Source organism: Ammospiza nelsoni, chromosome 19 (assembly GCF_027579445.1).
Source record: "Ammospiza nelsoni isolate bAmmNel1 chromosome 19, bAmmNel1.pri, whole genome shotgun sequence".
Taxonomy (NCBI): Eukaryota; Metazoa; Chordata; class Aves; order Passeriformes; family Passerellidae; genus Ammospiza; species Ammospiza nelsoni.
In genome coordinates, this window is record NC_080651.1 from 9,504,290 (window position 1) to 9,522,501 (window position 18,212).

At 58.8% G+C, this 18,212-nt stretch overlaps 2 protein-coding genes across 2 annotated transcripts in view; one reads left to right on the plus strand and one right to left on the minus strand.

Moving 5' to 3' along the window:
- Positions 1–1,754: 1,754 nt before the first annotated feature.
- LOC132081905 (TBC1 domain family member 24-like) lies at positions 1,755–6,906 on the minus strand. The gene is made up of 7 exons (XM_059485862.1): positions 6,804–6,906; positions 4,570–5,605; positions 3,788–3,946; positions 3,379–3,442; positions 3,028–3,123; positions 2,621–2,891; positions 1,755–1,900 (listed from the first exon to the last, which is right to left on the minus strand). The coding sequence occupies exons 1-7, from the start codon at positions 6,904–6,906 to the stop codon at positions 1,755–1,757; spliced, it is 1,875 nt and encodes a 624-aa protein (XP_059341845.1).
- A 1,672-nt stretch (positions 6,907–8,578) lies between these two features.
- The window catches only part of STX8 (syntaxin 8), a 78,697-nt gene continuing 69,063 nt past the window's right edge, over positions 8,579–18,212 (plus strand). Inside the window, exons 1-4 of the mRNA XM_059485858.1 lie at positions 8,579–8,623; positions 9,258–9,357; positions 13,482–13,576; positions 14,110–14,220. Coding sequence (XP_059341841.1) covers positions 8,607–8,623; positions 9,258–9,357; positions 13,482–13,576; positions 14,110–14,220 — 323 coding nt within the window. The 5' untranslated portion in view covers positions 8,579–8,606. The remainder of the gene's footprint in view (positions 8,624–9,257; positions 9,358–13,481; positions 13,577–14,109; positions 14,221–18,212) is intronic.

An 18,212-nucleotide genomic window follows, 5' to 3' on the forward strand; every position in this document is an offset into this window, starting at 1 on the left:
CCATCCCATCCAGGGACAGGAGCAGTGCGGAGCGGGCTCTGCGAGGGCGCTGCTGAGGCGCTCCTGACCAACCCGGGCTGAATTCCCGGCAAAGGGAATTCACGGGGAAGCAAAGGGGACAGGAGGAACGGGACACAAAAACACAAGCGGAGCGCCTCGGTCTGGCAGCCGCACTGCCGTGCTGGGAAATTACTCTGATTTACTGCAAGAGTTCTGGCAGATGAGGAGAGAAGGGAGCAGACTTTCTAACAAGTGACAGCTCCCTGAGTCTTTTCCTTTCTTCCCTGGCCAGCTTTGCAACCCTGCTTGAGACATCCAGCGGGTTTGGGGGATTTTGTGCTGGACTGCTGGGCCCTGGTAGGGTCTGAGTGCCCTCAGCTCCGCGCAGTGCCCTGCTGTGGGTGGCACAGCCCTGCCCAGAGCAGTGCCCGGCTGCCCTCGGCTCTCTCTGCGCAAACCTGCTGCTGTTTCTCCCGGCGCCTGGGGATGGCATCAGCTCCTCACTGTTGGGAATGCCAGGTGAGGAGCCGCAGGTTTCCCCATCCCCTGCGCCCTGCAGGGCGTGGGTAAGGCTTTGTTTGGGTGGAAAACAGAGATGCAACAGTAAAGCCGAGCTCTTCACGCATTTCCAGCCTCAGGTCCCCGGAGCTGCTGTCCCCAGGGCCGTGTCCTGCTGCCACCTGGCTGGGACACGGGCAGGGCTGGCCCGGCCCCGGCTCATTCCCGGTGGGCAGCGGCAGCTCCCGCCCGAGCCCAGCCATTCCTGGGGTTGGTAATTCTTCGAGCAGGAGCTGGGGGTTCCCACAACAGGCTCCCTGCTCATCACAGCTCGGCACTATTTACACATTTTAACAAATGAGGGCATCAGCCTCCACCAATTGCTGATCACATCGCTTTATTAATGTTTGCTTTTTATTAATTGGCATCCCAGCCCTGTTTGCTGGGTGTATCCTGATCAGTCACAGGAGCAGCTCTCTAGGTGGTTGCACTTTCCACTGCTGCAATTCCTTTCCCCTGCATATTTCTCATTCCTGCTGATTCCCCTCCTGGTGGCTCTGGCCCAGACACCCCAATTCCTGGTGTGCCTGGATACCCCATGGAGGTCCTGAGCCATTCCCATTGTGCCTGGATATGCTGTGGAGGCTCAGAGCCATTCCTGGTGTGCCCATGCCCAGCCCTGTGGGAGCTCTGCCATCGTGCTCCTGCTGTGCCCTCCTGCCAGTGCTGGCACAGCCCCAGGGCAGCCATAGCTCCTGCCCTGAGTCGCTGCAGGTCTAGGATGGGTGGGAGGTGACCCCACCTGGGAAAGTGTGTTTGGGGAGGGCTCAGAGGGCTCCCCATGGCCTCCAACCCTCCCATGTCTGACAGAGAACACCAAACATTCCCATTCCATGTTAAAATGGCCCATCCTGGTGATCCCACTGGGGGATCTCCTCCGTGTCCAGCCCTGCAGCCCCATGCCAGCCCTGGGCTGGGGACAGAGCAAAGGGCTCAGCCCCAAATGTGGGGTCCCCCTGGAGCTGTCACCGCACCCACAAACTGCGGCAGGGCTTTGCCATCTGATCCAATCCGGTCTGATCCATTCTGCTCTGCTCCGTTCTGCTCTGCTCTGATCCATTCTGGCCGTGGAGGGGCCCAGGGGACCGGAACAGCCGCCCAGGTGGCCCCAGCCTGGCCGGGGGTGCCAGCGCAGGGAGGGTCCCGGTGCCCGCTGCCCGTGCCCGCGGGTGGCACTCGGGGTGTCCCCAGGGCCCCTAGGCGCTCTGGAAGCCCCACACCTCCAGGAGCTGCACCTGGAAGTTCTCCCGGCAGAGCGGGGGGTTGTCGAAGGTCTCGCAGCGCTCCGTGTGTCCCCGCAGCAGGCTGGCGTCCAGGGACAGCGCTTGGCCTCCCCCTCCGCCTGCAAGGGCAGCGCGGGCTGGGCTGGCCTGGGCCGGGCTGGGGCCGCCCTCGGAGCGAGGGAAGGGCCGGGCAGGGCCGCTCCGGGCCCGGGCAGCGAACCCCGGCAGGGTTTGGGATGTGGGAACCCCCTGGGGCTCCCGGGCTGGGGAAGGGGAGCTGCCCTCACAGCGAACCCCGGCAGGGTTCGGGCTCTGGGGTCCCCCTGGGGCTCTGGGAGGAGTTCCTGGGCTGGGGAAGGGGAGCTGCCCTCGCCTGCCCGGACTTTAACCCAATACCCCCAGCTGGAGCTCCGGGGAGCTGATAGGGATCCCCCCCTTATTGATGAGGATCCCCTCTTATCCATAGGAATCCCCCCTCACTGATAGGGATCCCCCCTTACTGATAGGGATCCCCCCCTCACTGATAGGGATCCCCCCTTATGGATAGGGATCCCTCCTTATCCATATCAATCCCTCCTTACCAATATCGACCCTCCCTTATTGATAAAGATCCCCCCCCTTATCGCTAGGGATCCCTCATTACCGATATCATCCCCCCCTTACCGATATCGATCCCCCCTTAGCGATACCGACCCTCGCTTACCGATATCAATCCCTGTTACCAATAACGATCCGCCATTACCAATATCAATCCCCCTTTACCGTTACCGACCCCCCCTTACCGATACCGACCCCCCTTACCGATATTGATCCCCCATACAGACATCATCCCCCCTTACCGATAACGATGCCGTCCCGGGAGCCGGACATGAACATGGAGGCCGTTTTGGAGGGCAGCAGGAAGTGCCTGGTGGCCAGGAACGGGGACAGGCGGCCTCTGCCCTGCGCCGAGGGCATGGCCAGGTGCTGGGGGCTGGAGCTGTCCCGGGAGGAGCCGAGCAGGGACTCGGGAGCGGGGGAAGGCGAGCGCTGCCGGGAGCGCGGCACGGCCTTGGCCAGCTCTGGCCTCTGGATGAGCACCCACTCGTACCTCTCTGCCTCGGGGCGCACCTGGGCACGGGACACACCTGGTGACCTGGGGGAAGGTGCTGCTGCTGCTCCGGGTGGGGCCTGGGGCAGGGAAGGAACGGCGTGTCCTGGCAGGACAGCAATGAGGGGACAGGGCCGGACACAAACCGTGACTTACAGTGAACACAAAGCACTCCCCTGTCCCAAAAAAGCCCGAGGTGGCTCCGCTCTTCTTCCTTTCGGCCCAGTCGGAGGAGAGAAAGGCCCCACACACCTGGGAGAGAGCACGGGGAGCTCAGGGATGGATCAGTCTCACTGGTGGCCTCTCCCCCTCACCCTCCCCTCCTGGTTCCCCAGCACCCCGGCTCAGGTGTGTCCTGGTGGCAGAGGGGCACTTTGTGCTGCCCTGGGAGCTGGGACAGACCCAACCCAGGGCACGACAGGGAGCTCACAGCCCATGGGTGCTCCCAGCATGCCAGGGGGGTCACCCAGCCCATCCCCTTCCCCAGCCCTGCCTGGCAGCGCTCACCTCCCCGTCGGTGGTTTTGATGAGCAGCACCGTGGGTTCGTAGCCTTCACAGCACGTGTAGAACCTGCAGGGATTGACAAGGCTGGGCTGAAGGAGCTGGAGCCCCAGCAGGGTGTGCTGGCTGTCCCTGGACACTCACAGCATGCTGGCACAGGGTGGCACAGGGGACATCCCTGCCTGGCCCAGCCACAGGGCTCCCTGTGCCCCGGGCGGTGCCCAGGTGTCAGTGCCCATCTGGGCCAGCCTCTGCCCTCTGCCCTCAGCCACCCTCGGGACCCCGAATCCAGCCCAGGAGGGTCCCCAGCAGCCCCAGAGGTGCCCAGGCCCCTTGTGCTGCTCCTCCCCCCAGCACCAAGCCCTGCCCAGGTCCCCCCGTGCCCGCCCGGCCCCGGGGCAGGTGAGGCTTCACCTCTGCAGGCTGCAGCCGTCCTGGGAGGTGGAGAAGAGCAGCAGCGGGGGGAAGAGCGAGAAGCGCTCGGGCAGCCAGGACCAGACGAGGCGCATCTCCTGTGCCGTGACCGTGCTGGAGCTGAACTTCTGCATGTCCACGGCCAGGTGGAAGGACGGCCTGGGGGGAGGGACATCAGGGGGCTGGGGGCCTCTGCTTGATGGGGCACAGCCCCTGCAGCAGGTTCTGCCCTGCCCTGAGCACCGTGAGCTCCCTGCCAGCACCCCCAGCTGGGCTATGTCCCCTGACAGGGTCACTGTCTCTGGCTGTGCCATGTCCCCTGACAGGGTCCCCAGCTCTGCTGTGCCATGTCCCCTGACAGGGTCCCTGACTCTGGCTGTGCTGTGTCCCCTGACAGGGTCACTGTCTCTGGCTGTGCTGTGTCCCCTCACAGGGTCCCCAGCTCTGGCTGTGCCGTGTCCCCTGACAGGGTCCCTGACTCTGGCTGTGCCGTGTCCCCTGACAGGGTCCCCAGCTCTGGCTGGGCCGTGTCCCCTCACAGGGTCCCTGGCTCTGGCTGTGCTGTGTCCCCTGACACGGTCCCTGGCTCTGGCTGTGCTGTGTCCCCTGACAGGGTCCCCAGCTCTGGCTGGGCCATGTCCCCTGACAGGGTCCCCCAGAGGCTGTGAGGGCCCAGCACAGCCACAGCTGTGGGAGTTTCCTGCAGCTTCCCCAGAGCTCTCCACAGGAGCTCCCATTTTGCCGGCTCAGCCCCAGAGCTGGGAGCGCAGAGCTCTCCTCACCTCCTCTGCACCACGGTGATGCCCCTCTCCACCAAGGCCTTCCTGTTGGCCATGTGCAGCAGCCAGATCTCCTTGCGGGAGAAGAGGCGGATGCCGAAGGCTCTCTCCAGGAGTTTGTCCACGCTGACGTGCTGGGCGATGTTCCTGACGAAGGCCTGCAGCTCGGCCTTGACGTCGGAGCCCTGCGGCCCGGCCGGGGCCGCCGAGAGCCGGAACTGCTTGAGCAGGGCCAGGCCGATGCGGTACAGCACCTTCTGGCCCTCCAGCAGGAACACGTCCAGCACGCGCACGGCGTAGGCCAAGGGCAGCCCGGGGAAGAGCCACGACAGCCACTCCGAGTAGACCTCGAGCACGTTGTCGGCGGCGCCGGCGACGAGCTTGTGGGCCGCGGGGCAGTGCTTGCTGGCCAGGTCCCCGAAGGTCATGCAGGAGGCCTGGTGCGCCAGGAAGGACTGGTCGATGTAGGCGGCGTGGGGAGCGTTGCTGGCGATGAGGCGCGAGAGGCTCTCGAAGCACCGGGCCTCGTCCTCGCTGTAGTGCAGCAGCAGCGCCGCCAGCGCCGGCAGCAGCGGGCTGTGCGTGATGTCGGGGAACAGGGCGCCCACGCAGATGAGGATCTTCCTCAGGGCCGTGACCCCGCGCGGGCTGAGGCAGTAGGTGGGCACGGGGCAGCCCTCCAGGAACTCGGGCAGGGGGTGCGAGCTCACGCTGCGCTGCCCGAAGAGCCGGCCGGCCACGTCCCGGTACACGAGCGCGTCGGGGGTGACCAGGCGGCAGGAGACGCGCTGGATGAGCCGGGGGTAGAGCCGGGCCCGGCCCGCGTGGCTCCCGGCCCAGCAGCCTTCCCTCGCCAGCCGCTTCAGCTCCTTCGGGGGTCTGCCCAGCACGTCCCGCGGGATCCGCGCCGGGCCCTGCGCCTCCGGCATCTGGGCCCAGTCCACGAAGGGCCCGCAGCCCCGGCCCGGGGAGGTGTCGATGTCCCACGTGTCGGCCTCGGACGTGACCACGATGGTGACCGGGGATGAGCCCAGCGCCTCTGCGGGACACAGAGCTTTTATTGATCGCCTCTCCCCGCCCCAGCAGCGGCGTGCCGCCCCGGCTCAGGGCGCTCTGAAGCCTCACAGCCGCGTCCTGCATTTCTTTGCTCTGCCCCGCCAAGGGAAGCGTTTCAGGCTTTGCCCTCTCCCGCTCCCATCAGCTCCAGGCCCCGGAGAAGCTGGGGCCAGGTCCCAGCTGGGTGTCAGGGCTGCTTCTCACACCGCGAGGGGCTTTTCCCCCTCCCAAAGCTCCCGGCCCCGATCAGGGCTCGGGCAGGCGCCGGCGCTGGGCAGAGCGGGCTCCGAGCTCCGCCCGGACACACGGGAGCGGCATTTCCCCGGGGCTGGACAGACGGGAGCGGCATTTCCCCGGGGCTGGACAGACGGGAGCGGCATTTCCCCGGGGCTCCGGAGAGCTGAGCCGAGCCCTGCAGGGGCTGGAGGCTGTCCCCGCGTCGGTGAGCTCTGCTGGGCGCTCATCAACGGCCGAGACACCGCAATTAGCGCACTCATTAACTCTCGGGTGTTTGTACCGTGCCTGAGCTCGGCTGCTGGGGGTCAGGGATGGATTCGCACCGAGACAAGGGGACACGGGGACAGCCCGTGGTGGCACATCGGGACGGTCCGGGCCGGGTCCGGCTCTGGCTCTCGCTCTCCAGCTCAGTTTGGCGCCTGCCCAAGGCCAGCGGGAGCAGCGGGTCGGGCTCAGCCTGGTTCAGGGCAGGAGCTGCTGGATCCGGAGCCGCTCGGGCCAGCTCCAGTCCCGGACACAGCCTGACCCCGGCACATCACGGGGGCTCCTGGCCATAGAAACCAGGCTGAGGCATCACCGGGGGGCGATCAGGGACTGTTTGCACCCCAAATTCCTCTCTTCAGGGCGTTGCCCTGCCCGGGTCCCGAGGAGCATCAGCCCGAGCCCACCCGACCGCCGGTGCCCCGGGCGCTGAACGGAGTCTGCGGCTGTGCCCGGCCCGGGACGAGCCGGGGGCTGGAGGCAGGACCCGGCCGTGCCCCAGCCCCTGCGGCTGTGCCCGGCCGTGCCCCAGGCCCTGCGGCTGTGCCCGGCCGTGCCCCAGGCCCTGAGGCTGTGCCCGGCTGTGCCCCAGCCCCTGCGGCTGTGCCCGGCCGTGCCCCAGGCCCTGCGGCTGTGCCCGGCCGTGCCCCAGCCCCTGCGCTCCCGCTCGGTCCCGCACTCACCCGGCCCCGTGCCCGGCTCCTCGCCCGTGCCCGGCTCGGCCATGGGGCAGGCGGCGGCCGCGCCCCCGGGGCAGCGGGGCACGCTGAGCCCCAGCTGCAGCATCTGCCAGCTCGGCCAACCCTGCCGGGTCCGCTCTGCCGCGCACTTGCCGCGCTTTTAAGGTGCGGGCCGGCCCCGGCCCCGCGGTTTGTTTGGGGTAAACACAGCGAGGGGTGGAGCGGCTCCGCGCCCGCATCGCCCCTTCCTGCCCCCATTCTGCGCCGGGCCCGGCCGGGGGCTGCAAACACCCCGCGGGCCGAGATAGCATCGAACAGCAACACGGGCAGCAAATGAACCCTTTATTTTCCCCAGGATACCCTTCGCGCTCCGCTCGGGCTGCGGCTGCTGCGGCCCGGCCGCGGGGCTCCGGCGTTCCCGGGGTGCCCCCGGGAAATGCTCGGTACCGATCGGTGCCAGCCCCAGAAGGCGCTGCAGAGCTGCACAATGAGCGGGAAATGCTCGGTACCGATCGGTGCCAGCCCCAGAAGGCGCTGCAGAGCTGCACAATGAGCGCTGTGCTCACCGACAGAGGAGCTGGGCTGGAGGAAAAGCGGCCTCCAGCAGCTGGGAGAGGCTCCCGGGACACCGCCCCGGCCCCACAGCGCTGCTCTCAGCTCGGGCTGCACTTAGCGGGCACTTTTATAGGCATCCCAGCCTTTTAAAGGATCTTTATTTGCCTTTAAAACCGGATTGTTTCTGCTGTGGTAAGAAGGGGGAGCGGAGCGGGGATCAGCCCCGGGAACAGGGGAACAGAGTGGGGATCAGCCCCGGGAATGACGAGATGCGCTCGTTCTCGTTATCAATACCGTAATCACCATTGTTGTGATTGTCCTTATCGCTGCCGTCATCGCTGCCGTTATCAGCAGGCCCAGCAGCCCCGTCACGAGGGCGATAAAGCCTCGCTGGCAGCGTCCCGAAGCCGCTCGTCACTCAGGTTTGTGCCCGATTTGCGACACCGGTCGCATCCAAAAACACAGGCGGATCAGAGAGCGAGGGGCTGCGCCCACCGCAGCCAGAACAGCGACCGTGCCAGCAGCGCCAGTGTCACCGGGACCGGGCGGGGACAGGGAGGGCAGCGATGTCACCGCGGATGGGCAGGGACAGAGTCAGGGCTGGGGTTTGGAGGAGGGAACCGGTGCCACCGCTCAGTGTGGGGTTTATGGTAGCAGGGAGGGGTGGGGTGGGGACAGCTCTGGTGCTGTGCTGTGCACATCTGCACACATCTGCATCTTGTACTGTTCACCTCTACACCCCGAACAGCTGAACCTCTGCCCCTTGTACTGCAGTTCCGTGCCCGCCCTCTGGGCACTGAACCTCTGCCCCTATAAACCCCGAACGTTGCATCCGTCCCTGAGCCCCGCACATCTGTCCGTCTGTCCCTGTAAACCCCGAACACTGCATCTGTCCCTGTAAACCCCGAACATTGCATCTGTTCCTGCGCCCTGCACATCTGTCCCTCTGCCCCCAACACCTGGTGCTTCTCTCTCTCCCGAGCATCCAGCCCTGCCTCCCTGCCCAGCACAGCAGAGCCGCTGCGCCATCGGCCCCGCTCCCCACACTGCCGCACCCCTGGGGCCGGCTGCGCTCCCCGGGCCTGCACCCCGGTACCTCTCTCCCGTCTCTCCATCTCTCTCCCCTCTCCCCTCTCCATCTCTCCCCTCTCCTCTCTCCCATTTCCCTTTCTCCTCCGTCCCCTCCCGGCGCCTGCGCGCGGCGCGTCCGGGCGGATCCGGCGGAAGCGCCGCGAAGGTTCCGGGGTCGCGATGGCTCCGGACCCCTGGTGAGGGCCGGGCCGGGCCGGGCCGGGCCGGGCTGGGCCGGGAGTGCGGGTCGGGACCGGGTCAGCACCGGCTGGGACCGGCCGTGCCGGGGCTGCGCAGCGTGCGGAGCCTGCGGGCCCGGCACGGGCGGGAGCGGGGCCGGGCGGGCTGGGCTGAGCGGGGTGTGCCTTCCCAAAGCCGGTGTGCGTGTGTTTGTTCGGGTGTGCTGTGTGTTCGGGGCTGCTGAGTGTTTGGGGGTCCTGTCCCAAAGCCCATCCCGGTGTCCGTGTGTCTGTTCGGGAGTGCTGTGTGTTTGGGGGTGCTGCGTGTACCCCGATCCTTTCCCAAAGCCCGTCCCGGTGTCCGTGTGTTTGGGGGTGCTGTGTGTTTGGGGCTGCTGTGCCTTTCCTTCCCGAGTCCTTTCCCAAAACCCATCCCAGTCTTTGTGGCTGTGTGTTTTGGGGCTGTTGTGCCTTCTCCTCCCGAGGCTTATACCGGCGGGTCCCATGCCATGCCATGCCATGCCATGCCATGCCATGCCATGCCATGCCATGCCATGCCATGCCATGCCATGCCATGCCATGCCATGCCATGCCATGCCATGCCATGCCAGCCGGTGCCGTGTCCCCGGGCTCAGCCTCTGGGTCCCCGCAGGCTCCCGCTGCTCGCCGCCGCCCGCCAGCTCGCCCAGGACATCGCCGAGAAGCTGCAGGAGCGGAGCCGCTGCCAGCGGAGCGGGGAGAGCTCGGCCAAGGTGCCCGGCAGGGATGGGCCAGGCGGGGCTGGGGCCGGTGCGGTGTGCCGGGATAAGGGCGGGATTCCCGGGATATGGGGCGGGATTCCCGGGATGCAGGGCGGAATTCCCGGGATGCAGGGCGGAATTCCCGGGATAAGAGGCGGAACTCTCGGGGTGCGGGCGGCATTGCCGGGATGCGGGGCCGGGGGAGGAGCGGATGCGGGCCAGGGCTGTGTCGCTGCCGCTGCCGGCACCCGCAGGGGAAGGCTGTGTTCCAGCGCCGCTCTCTGTCCTTTTAGGGGTCTGTCAGGGGAACGAGAAGGGAGTTTGGGGATGAACCGCGGCTCCCCGGTGGTTTGGGGTCAGCAGCGGTGAATCTGCGTGCAGCGGCGCTGGTTCGGGGAGGAGCTGTGGCCGTGCTGGGCACGCCCCGCTGCCTGCTCCGGGCTGTTCCCGACGGATGGAGCTGATCCAGAGGGTCAGGGATGCTGGGATGGAGCTGGTCCAGAGAATCAGGGATGCTGGGATGGAGCTGTCCCAGAGGCTCAGGGATTCTCAGGGATGCTCAGCAACTGCTCTGCTCCCTCTCTCTCTGAACAGGGATGTTCCTCACCCAGGGCTGGCTCCAGTCTTTTGCAGTGGCTGCAGATCAGAAGGAGCAGGAACCTTGCAGCCTTGTTTTAGTTGCATTTCTAACAAAATACAAGCCCAGAGTTACACAGGAATGAGAAGCAGCAGTTTGAGCTCTCCCAGGAATGATGTGTTCTCCACGTTTTTCCACTTTCTATGAAATAAAGAAATAGAAAGAAGGAATAAGAAAAAATAAATAAGTCAGAAGTAAAATAAAGGTTTTCAGGAGGCTGCTTTTCCTGTGGCTCCAAGCCTTGTCCTTTCCTTCAGGAGCAGCTTTGAGTCATTACCTGCTCTTTTGGCTGTGTCCAGATGAAAATTGCTGTAAGCCCCGAATTGGTCATTTATAACTATTGGCATAATTAAAGCCCCAGTGCTTTTTCTCCCCCTCTCTGTATCAGGGCTGTAATGCAGTGCCTGATCTCTGGGTCTGCTGGGCCACTCACTTTGCTGAGAGCTGTTCAAATCAAATGTCATTTTTGAAATGTTTCCTTGGGAGAAGTTCTGAAGAACAGTGTGTAGGCTGTGCACAATAATCAGTGCTGCTGCATGGCAGCCTCACCTCAGCAGGAGTTGAGAAGGGGTCTCAGAAACCCCAAATAAGTGGTGTTTGAGCAGTATTTTCTCTGCCTTTGGAGAGTGTGGAGGTGCAGATTAAATTCCTGCTTTCCACATGGTGAAGTGTCAGAATTGCACAGAGACCTCAACAAGAGCAGAGCAATAAAAGAATAAAAGATTGCTGCTCGATGTATCTATTTATAGAGGGCAAAGTCCTCTCCTGCCATCAGTGCCACCCCTGAGGAGCCCAAAGCCCAGGGAAACGTGGGGCTGGTGCTGTTTGGAGCCTTTGTGGGGCTGGAACTCTCCGGGCTTGTGTTTTATGGAAACATTGCAGGGGTGGCTGACTTCTCCATAAAATCATTTGTCCCGTGCCCTGTGTTTTCCAGCTTCCTTTAATCCATTAACAGGTAAAGGGGAATATTTGGCAGCGTTTGATTCTACTCTAAACAAGGTTCCCACAAGGAGAGAGGTGTTTCCATAACAGAAATGCCTGTTGAGAAACCCACGGCTGAGCAGTCGTGTGCCCTGTGCCTGCTGAGGGCTGAAATGCAGGGAAATGTCTGTGTACAGAACTGGCCTTTCAGGGAGAATGTAAACAGGGTTTAATTCTGTAGTATTTTGCAATTAGCACAGCTGACAAACTTCTTGCCTGTTACTGAGCCAAAAATAGAGCACAAAATCTAAAATGGAAAAATAAACGGTGAGGAAGGATTTTAATCCAGCACTTACCTGTGAACTATGCTCTGTTCAGCTGATCATAAAACTTCCATTGGTTTATTTTTTTTCTACTTTTCTTCTACCTTAGTTTTCTGTTGAGGAGGGGAAATTTTTTGTTCTCTCACTGCAGTTTCTGCCCAGGCTGCTGCATTTGATGACTTTTTTGGCCGTGTCACCTTTGTGCTCTGTTGCTGTTCTGGGTCAGTCAAATGCAGCATTCTTCACCTGGAGCTGAGGACAAACGAAATTAATTACCTTTAATTACCTGACTGCAGAGCTGGAGGCCCCACAGAGGCTTCGGCACTCCCCAAATCTCTGATCCCCTGTGCTGGTTTGGATCTGCTGCCATGGGGGTGTTGGGTGCTTTGGTCCAGAGGTGGATTTGGCTGCCTCAGCCTGGCTGCATCTGCTCTGTGCTGTGTCTGGTGGTGTTTGAGGGCAAACCCCAGCCAGTCAGGCAGGTTCCATCTCCTGAGGCTCTCCTGCTCCATCCCTAAGGGTTCAGTCTCCTGAGGCTCTCCTGCTCCATCCTGGGCAGGTTCCATCTCCTGAAGCTCTCCTGCTCCATCCTAGAAGGGTTCAGGCTCCCCTGCTCCATCCCTGACAGGTTCAGTCTCTCAGGATCTCCTGCTCCATCCCAGACAGGTTCAATCTCTCAGGCTCTCCTGCTCCATCCCAGACAGGTTCAGGCTTTCAGGCTCTCTTGACTTCAGCAGTCAGGCAGGGTCTGGCAGCACTGCCCCTGCTGCTGCTGCTGCCTCTGGGGCTCCAGGAGGGCAGGGCTGAGCGTGAGAGCAGATTTTCCTCTCTGGCCCAGTTCCCCATTGAGCAGCTGGGGTTGCTGCCCGTTGTAAGCCACAGCTTGTAAACAAGAGGCACAGCAAGTCTTAATTAGGGTGACTTGCATTGTTAATTGCAGTTTGAGTGGTTTTTTTCTGCATAACTGGAATGAAAAGAAATAACATCTGAGGAGGAAAAACTCAGGATGATGTGAGTTTGAGTTGGGAAGGGGTGGGGGGAAAGCAGGAGGGTTTCTGCTAGCCTGGGGTTTGCTTGCAGCAGGGAAGAATGGCTGAATTACATTTTACTGAGAGCAGACACATCTGGGCTTGGGCTGCTCACTGGTGAGAGGGGACTGGGGAGCTGGGTGCTGCTGAGAGGGGAAATGGAACAATCTGGATTTCTTTGGGGTCTTAGGTTTCAAGTCTGGAGGAGTTCAGTGCAGGGAATGTGTGAACCTGTAGCAGCCTCCTCTCTGATCCTGGTAGCTGGGGAAGAAACCCAGTGGCAAAAGAAGCTGGTGCCTGTATTTTTACTGAAGATCAGAGCAAAGAGCTGGAAATTTATCTGGAAAATATTAAAATGTTTTGCCCATATAAAGAAGTGTGTTTATAAAGACTTGAAAGACAGCTTTCCATATTCATCAGCATTAATACCTCAGAGTTGTGTTTGTGAAACTGTTCCATTGTTTTGTAAGCAGTGACTCCTGGCTCTGAACAGGCTCTCTGGGCTGGCAGTGGAGTCCTTCACACCTGTGCAGTAAAAGTTAAATATATATGTCAGATCACAGGACATCCTTCTGGCTGCCCTGGATGGCTCCAGACCCTGGCAGGGGTCTCAGAGACCTTGGCACAGAGTCACAAACACCTGTGCCTTTGATTTTAACCTATGGAAACAATTCCCAACTTTGTGTGAAGAGTTACAAGCCACAAGAGTTTGAGTAGAATGACAGTGAATTTGTCACAGGGTGAAAAAGTAGAATTTTTGGGATTTAGAATGGGAGTTCAAGAGGCAAGATGGAGGAATCTGGGTGTGTCCTGTCCTTCTTCTTGTCCTCCATCTTCTGCTGTGATGGTGACACTTCTGGATGGGTTTAGAGTGGAGGCAGCCTGTCTAACTAACATAGGTGATAGGTATTGGAAAATTATTGTAAATAAAGCACACGTAGTTCTTAGTATGAAAAGCCAACACCACCCCAAGGGCAGGGACTGTGCCACAACCCGATCTGCTGGACAGATCTCAGCAGGTCAGAGAGAGAATGTAACAGATAAGAGAAAATAAACAACCCTGAAAAGTAGAACCAAGGAATCTCGACTTCTTCTGTTGTGGGGCTGGGAAAAAAGGGACTTTTAATACCTGGGGAGCCATTTCAGCAACAAACCCAAGATATATGTACATGAAATGTGGTGCAGGTCTGCCAGAGCAGGCCAGTGACAATGTCTGTGTTCCCCCAGGTCAACATTGCCATCAGGTCCTCGCTGCAGAGCCTCAGGGAGAAGATTGAGCAGCTGAGGGAGCAGCTGCTGCGGGCGGTGTCCACTCGGCAGATGTACCTGTGCCAGCAGCCTGCCCCAGGCTGGGGCACTGCACAGTGCAAAATGGGAAAATGTGCTGTGCAAAGTGGGAAAATGTGCTGTGCAAAATGTGCTGTGCAGAATGTGGTGTGCAAAATGCGTGCAAAGTGTGCTGGGCAAAATGTGCTGTGCAAAATGTGAAAATGTGGTGTGTAAAATGTGTACAAAGTGCTGTGCAAAGTGTGCTGGGCAAAGTGTTCTGGGCAAAATGTGATGTGTAAAATGTGTGCAAAGTGTGCTGTGCAGGATGTGCTGTGCAGGATGTGCTGTCCCCCCCTGCCACATCTCTGGCTTTCCCCTGGTTCCCTCTGCAGGACACTTGGCACAGAACATTCTCTGTGCTGCTGTTGTCACTGTCAGGGCAGGAAGGGCCGGGCACCCCTGGGCTGCTGGGACAGGGCCTGGCTCTGGTTACCCCTGTGTCCCCATCCTTGACAGGAGGGGCTGAGAGGAGCTTGAGGAGAGCTCTGAGGCTGTGTGAGTTTGGTCCTTAACCCAGAGCCCTCAGCACCCAGCTGGAGGGGGACAGGAGGCAGAACCTGGTGGACGAGCTGGTGACACGACACAGGCAGCTGGAGGCATCCTACAGGAATGAAGGTCCTGAGCCAGACATGAGCAGGTATGGCGCTGTCCCCTCAAATCCCAGGGGATCTGAGCTCTGGGGGCACCTGGAGTGACAGCTGAGCTCATCTGCCCCTGCAGGTACCAAAGGGAGGCATTTGCTCAGAAATGAGCTGGTTTTGTCAGTGACAGCACATGCCTGGCAGCTCTCTTGGTGCCATTCCCAGCTCGGGGTCCCTCTGCAATCCTGGCAGATCCTGGCCCAGCTTTGGGCTCCTGGGGGTGGCAGAGCCCCCCTGGAATGTGCCTGGGGCTGACACTCAGCTCTGCCCTGCATTAGAACAATCAGCACCTGGGGTTTGATGGGGCTGAGCGCTGACACTTGCCTGGCTGGTGCTGCTTTTCCACATCTAATCCAGGCCTGATGTGACAGCCCACAGTGCCCAGGCCCTGCTGTTGCCAGCAGCCCTTCCTTTCATTAACCTTCCTGCACCACTGATCACATGTTTGCTGGCCAGGCCTGGGGCTGGAGCTTTGCCCTGGAATTAAGCTACTTTACTGTGCTCAGCACTCAGGGAGCTCCACATCCTGTGAAAGCTGCTCTGAAGCTGTTTCTGGGCTGCAGGGCTGGGCTTTAATGCTCCTGGGGCTGATCCCAAGTGACAACTGCTGCAGGACTCTCCCTGCCTGGGGACAGCATTCCTGCCCCTCCAGCCCAATTAAGGAGCCCATGGAATGCCCAGGGCAGGGTTGGGCTGTTTGTGTGCCCCCCTCGAGCAGGGCCAGCTCCATTTCCTTTAGTGGGGATTTAATGACAATTTCAGTGGCTTCTGCCCCTGTTTCTCCTTGGGAGGGTCTGTGCAGGCTGTTGGAGCAGGGGCTGCAGTGGGGCAGAATCCCCAGGGTTTGCAGAATCACTGCATCCCCAGAATCACTGCATTCCCAAGGCAGGGTGGGGAGAGCAGCCAGCAATGGGGACTCTCTGGGTGCCACAGGTCAGACTTTTACAGTATTTAAACATCTGTGGAGACAGAGGGATGGGAATAGTCCCACTCCTGTCTGGCCTGGTCTCAGGCTGGAGAAGTCCATGTCAGTCACCAGAGAATCAATGAATTCCTGCCCTTCCTTGGTGTCTCTTGGAATTCCTAAAAACAGAGACAAATTCTGGTGCCTGTGGGACACAAAGCCCCTTCAGGAAGAGAAGAGTCTATATTAATTTTTCTCCTCAGTCACCGTTTTCCTGGTTGAAGTCCTTCCTGACAGATGGAAGGGATTCCAGCCTGGATCCAAACAGGAATTTTACCTAACGCCAAACAGGCTCCAATCCATGAGTGCCCACTTCAGGTGTCAGATACTTTGGGAATCTGGCTCTTGTTTGTGGGGGGCAGATAAGGAAATAAGGAAATAAGAAAATGAGATCAACAGGAGTGGTCTGGGTGCCTCTGAAATCCCTTCCTGATGTCCTCTCAGTTGTGCTGGAGCCTCCTGGCTGCAGCATCCTGGGATGGGGATGGCTCAGGTGGGTGGGACAGAGGGAATTGTCCCCCAGGAGAGCCCCTGAGTGCCAGGATCAGACCTGGGCTGGGGCTTCCCAGGGTTCGGGGGGCTCTGTGGTCAGGGGCGCCCTGCAGCTCCAGCCCTTGGGGCAGTGGGAGCAGGGAACCACAGGGAGATGCTGTCCAGGGCCACATGGGGTTCCCTGGAGTGGGGAACTGCAGCTCCTGTGCTGCTGGGCTGGAAATCCTCTGAAATCCTCTGCCAGCTGCAGGGACTGCTGGAGAATTCCCACCAGGAGAGGTTCCTGTGAGGAAATCTCCACCTGGATGGTGCCTGGAGGGGATTTGGAGCTGCCTGTGCTCGTGTGGCCTCTCATGGGTTTTTGGAGAGATAGGGTTTCTATTTCAGAAAATTTCTATTTTAGAAAATTAATTTTTATTAGAAAATGGTTATATAGAAAATTTATATAGTTTTTTTTTACAAATTTCTATATTTGTATAGAAAATTGTTTTATTTATTAGCTTGGAACTTCCTAAAAATACAGAGTGAGCTCTGTAAGTGAGAGAATGCCCCAGTCCTGCTGCTCCCCTGTGGAGAGTGACCTATGAAGCCAGGCTGGGGTGCCCTGGGTGCTTCAAAGAGCCCCTCTGCAGTTCAGGGAATGTTCAAGTGATCATCCACCCAGCTGTCAGATGACCCAGGTTTTGTTTCAGACTCAGTCTTGCAGAGCCCTAAGCCTCGATGTGTGGCCTGTAGTAAGTGCTGGTTGAGTAATCTAAGTTACTTGGGAGGTGTTTCTCAGAATTATCAGTGAAACAAAGGACAAGCCCTCCCTTGTTAGGCAGTGCCAGAGCTCCCTGATTTTAAAGCCCATCACCTTTTCTGCTCGGGCACATCGCTGAGCCCTGTAATTAGTGAAATCTGCTCCCCTCATCAAAAGGCATCCCCACACTGCAGTGCTCTGTGAGGCTCCCCAGCTTTGCCTGATTAACTCGTGGAAGCAGTGGGTGGCTAATTGGATAAGCTTTAATCTTCACACCAGGCAGGGCAGGAGGAAGTGGGGCTGTGTGCAGGGGAAGGCAGTTACCAAACATGTCACAAAGATTATTGTGAGCAGCAAACCCCGGGCATGACCCAGCCCCAGGAGTGGGGCTGGCAGGGACAGAGGCACAGCCACAAATTGTCCCAGATTTGCTTGCCTTGGCTGTTTTTGGGCAGGCAGGAATAGCTGTGCTGGTTTTAGCAAGCAGAGAGTTTCTGTTCCCTTTGCTTTGGTTAAACAGCTCTGGCAGATGTTGTTACCTGGGGTTTGTGTCCCTCTAATTGAGGGGAATTGGGAGAGCTGCAGGGCTGGTTCCATCTCTAGCAGAGCAGTGTTTCTGTCGTGGTCACAAACTGGTGCCGCTGGTGGCACTGGGAGATAAAAGAGCGCATTTAATCTCCCAGAGCAGGGAGGAAAGGTGGGCAATGTGCAAAACTGCCCTCCAGGTGTGTGTCAGTTTGTCTGGTCCAGCCTGATTGCCAGCCCTGAGAAATGCAGGGCAATTTCATGGAGGAGCAGGGCTGGGGTGCAGAACAATCCCAGCTCCTCTCCCTGAACACCCAGCTGGCCATGGCACAGCAGGGCTGGCTCTGCTTTGGGGTTCACCCATTGGGGTGGGTAAGGGAGATGCTGAGATTTAGAAAAAGTCCTTTTGAGCCATTTTCATGAAAAAAGAGGTCTTCTATTTTTTCTATATATTTTCCATATTTTTCTATTTTTTCATATTTTTCCATATTTTTTATTTATTTTTCTTTCTTTCTTTCTTTTTTCCTATATTTGTTTTTTGCTGTATTTGTTTTTATATTTGTTTTTTCCTGTATTTGTTTCTTTTCCTATGTTTGTTTTTTTCCCCTATATTTGGTTTTTTCCCCTATATTTGTTTTTTTTTCCCTATATATATTTTTTTTAATTTTCTATTTTTTTTTCTATTTATTTTTTTCTATTTATTTTTTCCTATTTTTCCTTCTGCCTTCACCCGGAGCCGGAGCGCAGTGCCCGCGCTGCCGGGCAGAGGAGCTGCGGGCTCTGATTTTCCAGCAGCGCTGCTCCATCGCACGGCCAGGAGATGTCCCCAGCTGCCCGGGATTGCTGCGGGAGCCCCGGGAGCTCGGAGCCCTTCGGTGCCCCTCTGTCCCCCCAGTGCCCCCCTGCCCCGGGCTTGGCCACAGAGGGGTGCCCAGCACAGGGGGGCACTGGGCAGATCAGAGCAGCTCCATAAAAACTCAATTAAAACCACCAAAACAACTGCAACGTTCTCATTTAGGTCTGGGTGTAACTAAAATAATTAATTATTCTTAAAAATACTTATAAATAATATAAATATATTAAAAATATAAAAAATATAAAAACGTATAAATAGTAGTTATTATAATTAATTATTAGTTCTTATAATAATTAGTTATTTTAGTTACACCAAAGTCTAATAATTGAGAACTTCGGAGATCCTAAAATCCCTCTCATTTCTTCTGTTTGTGGAAATGCTTTGGGAAAGAGCAGGGAGAAGCTAAAAT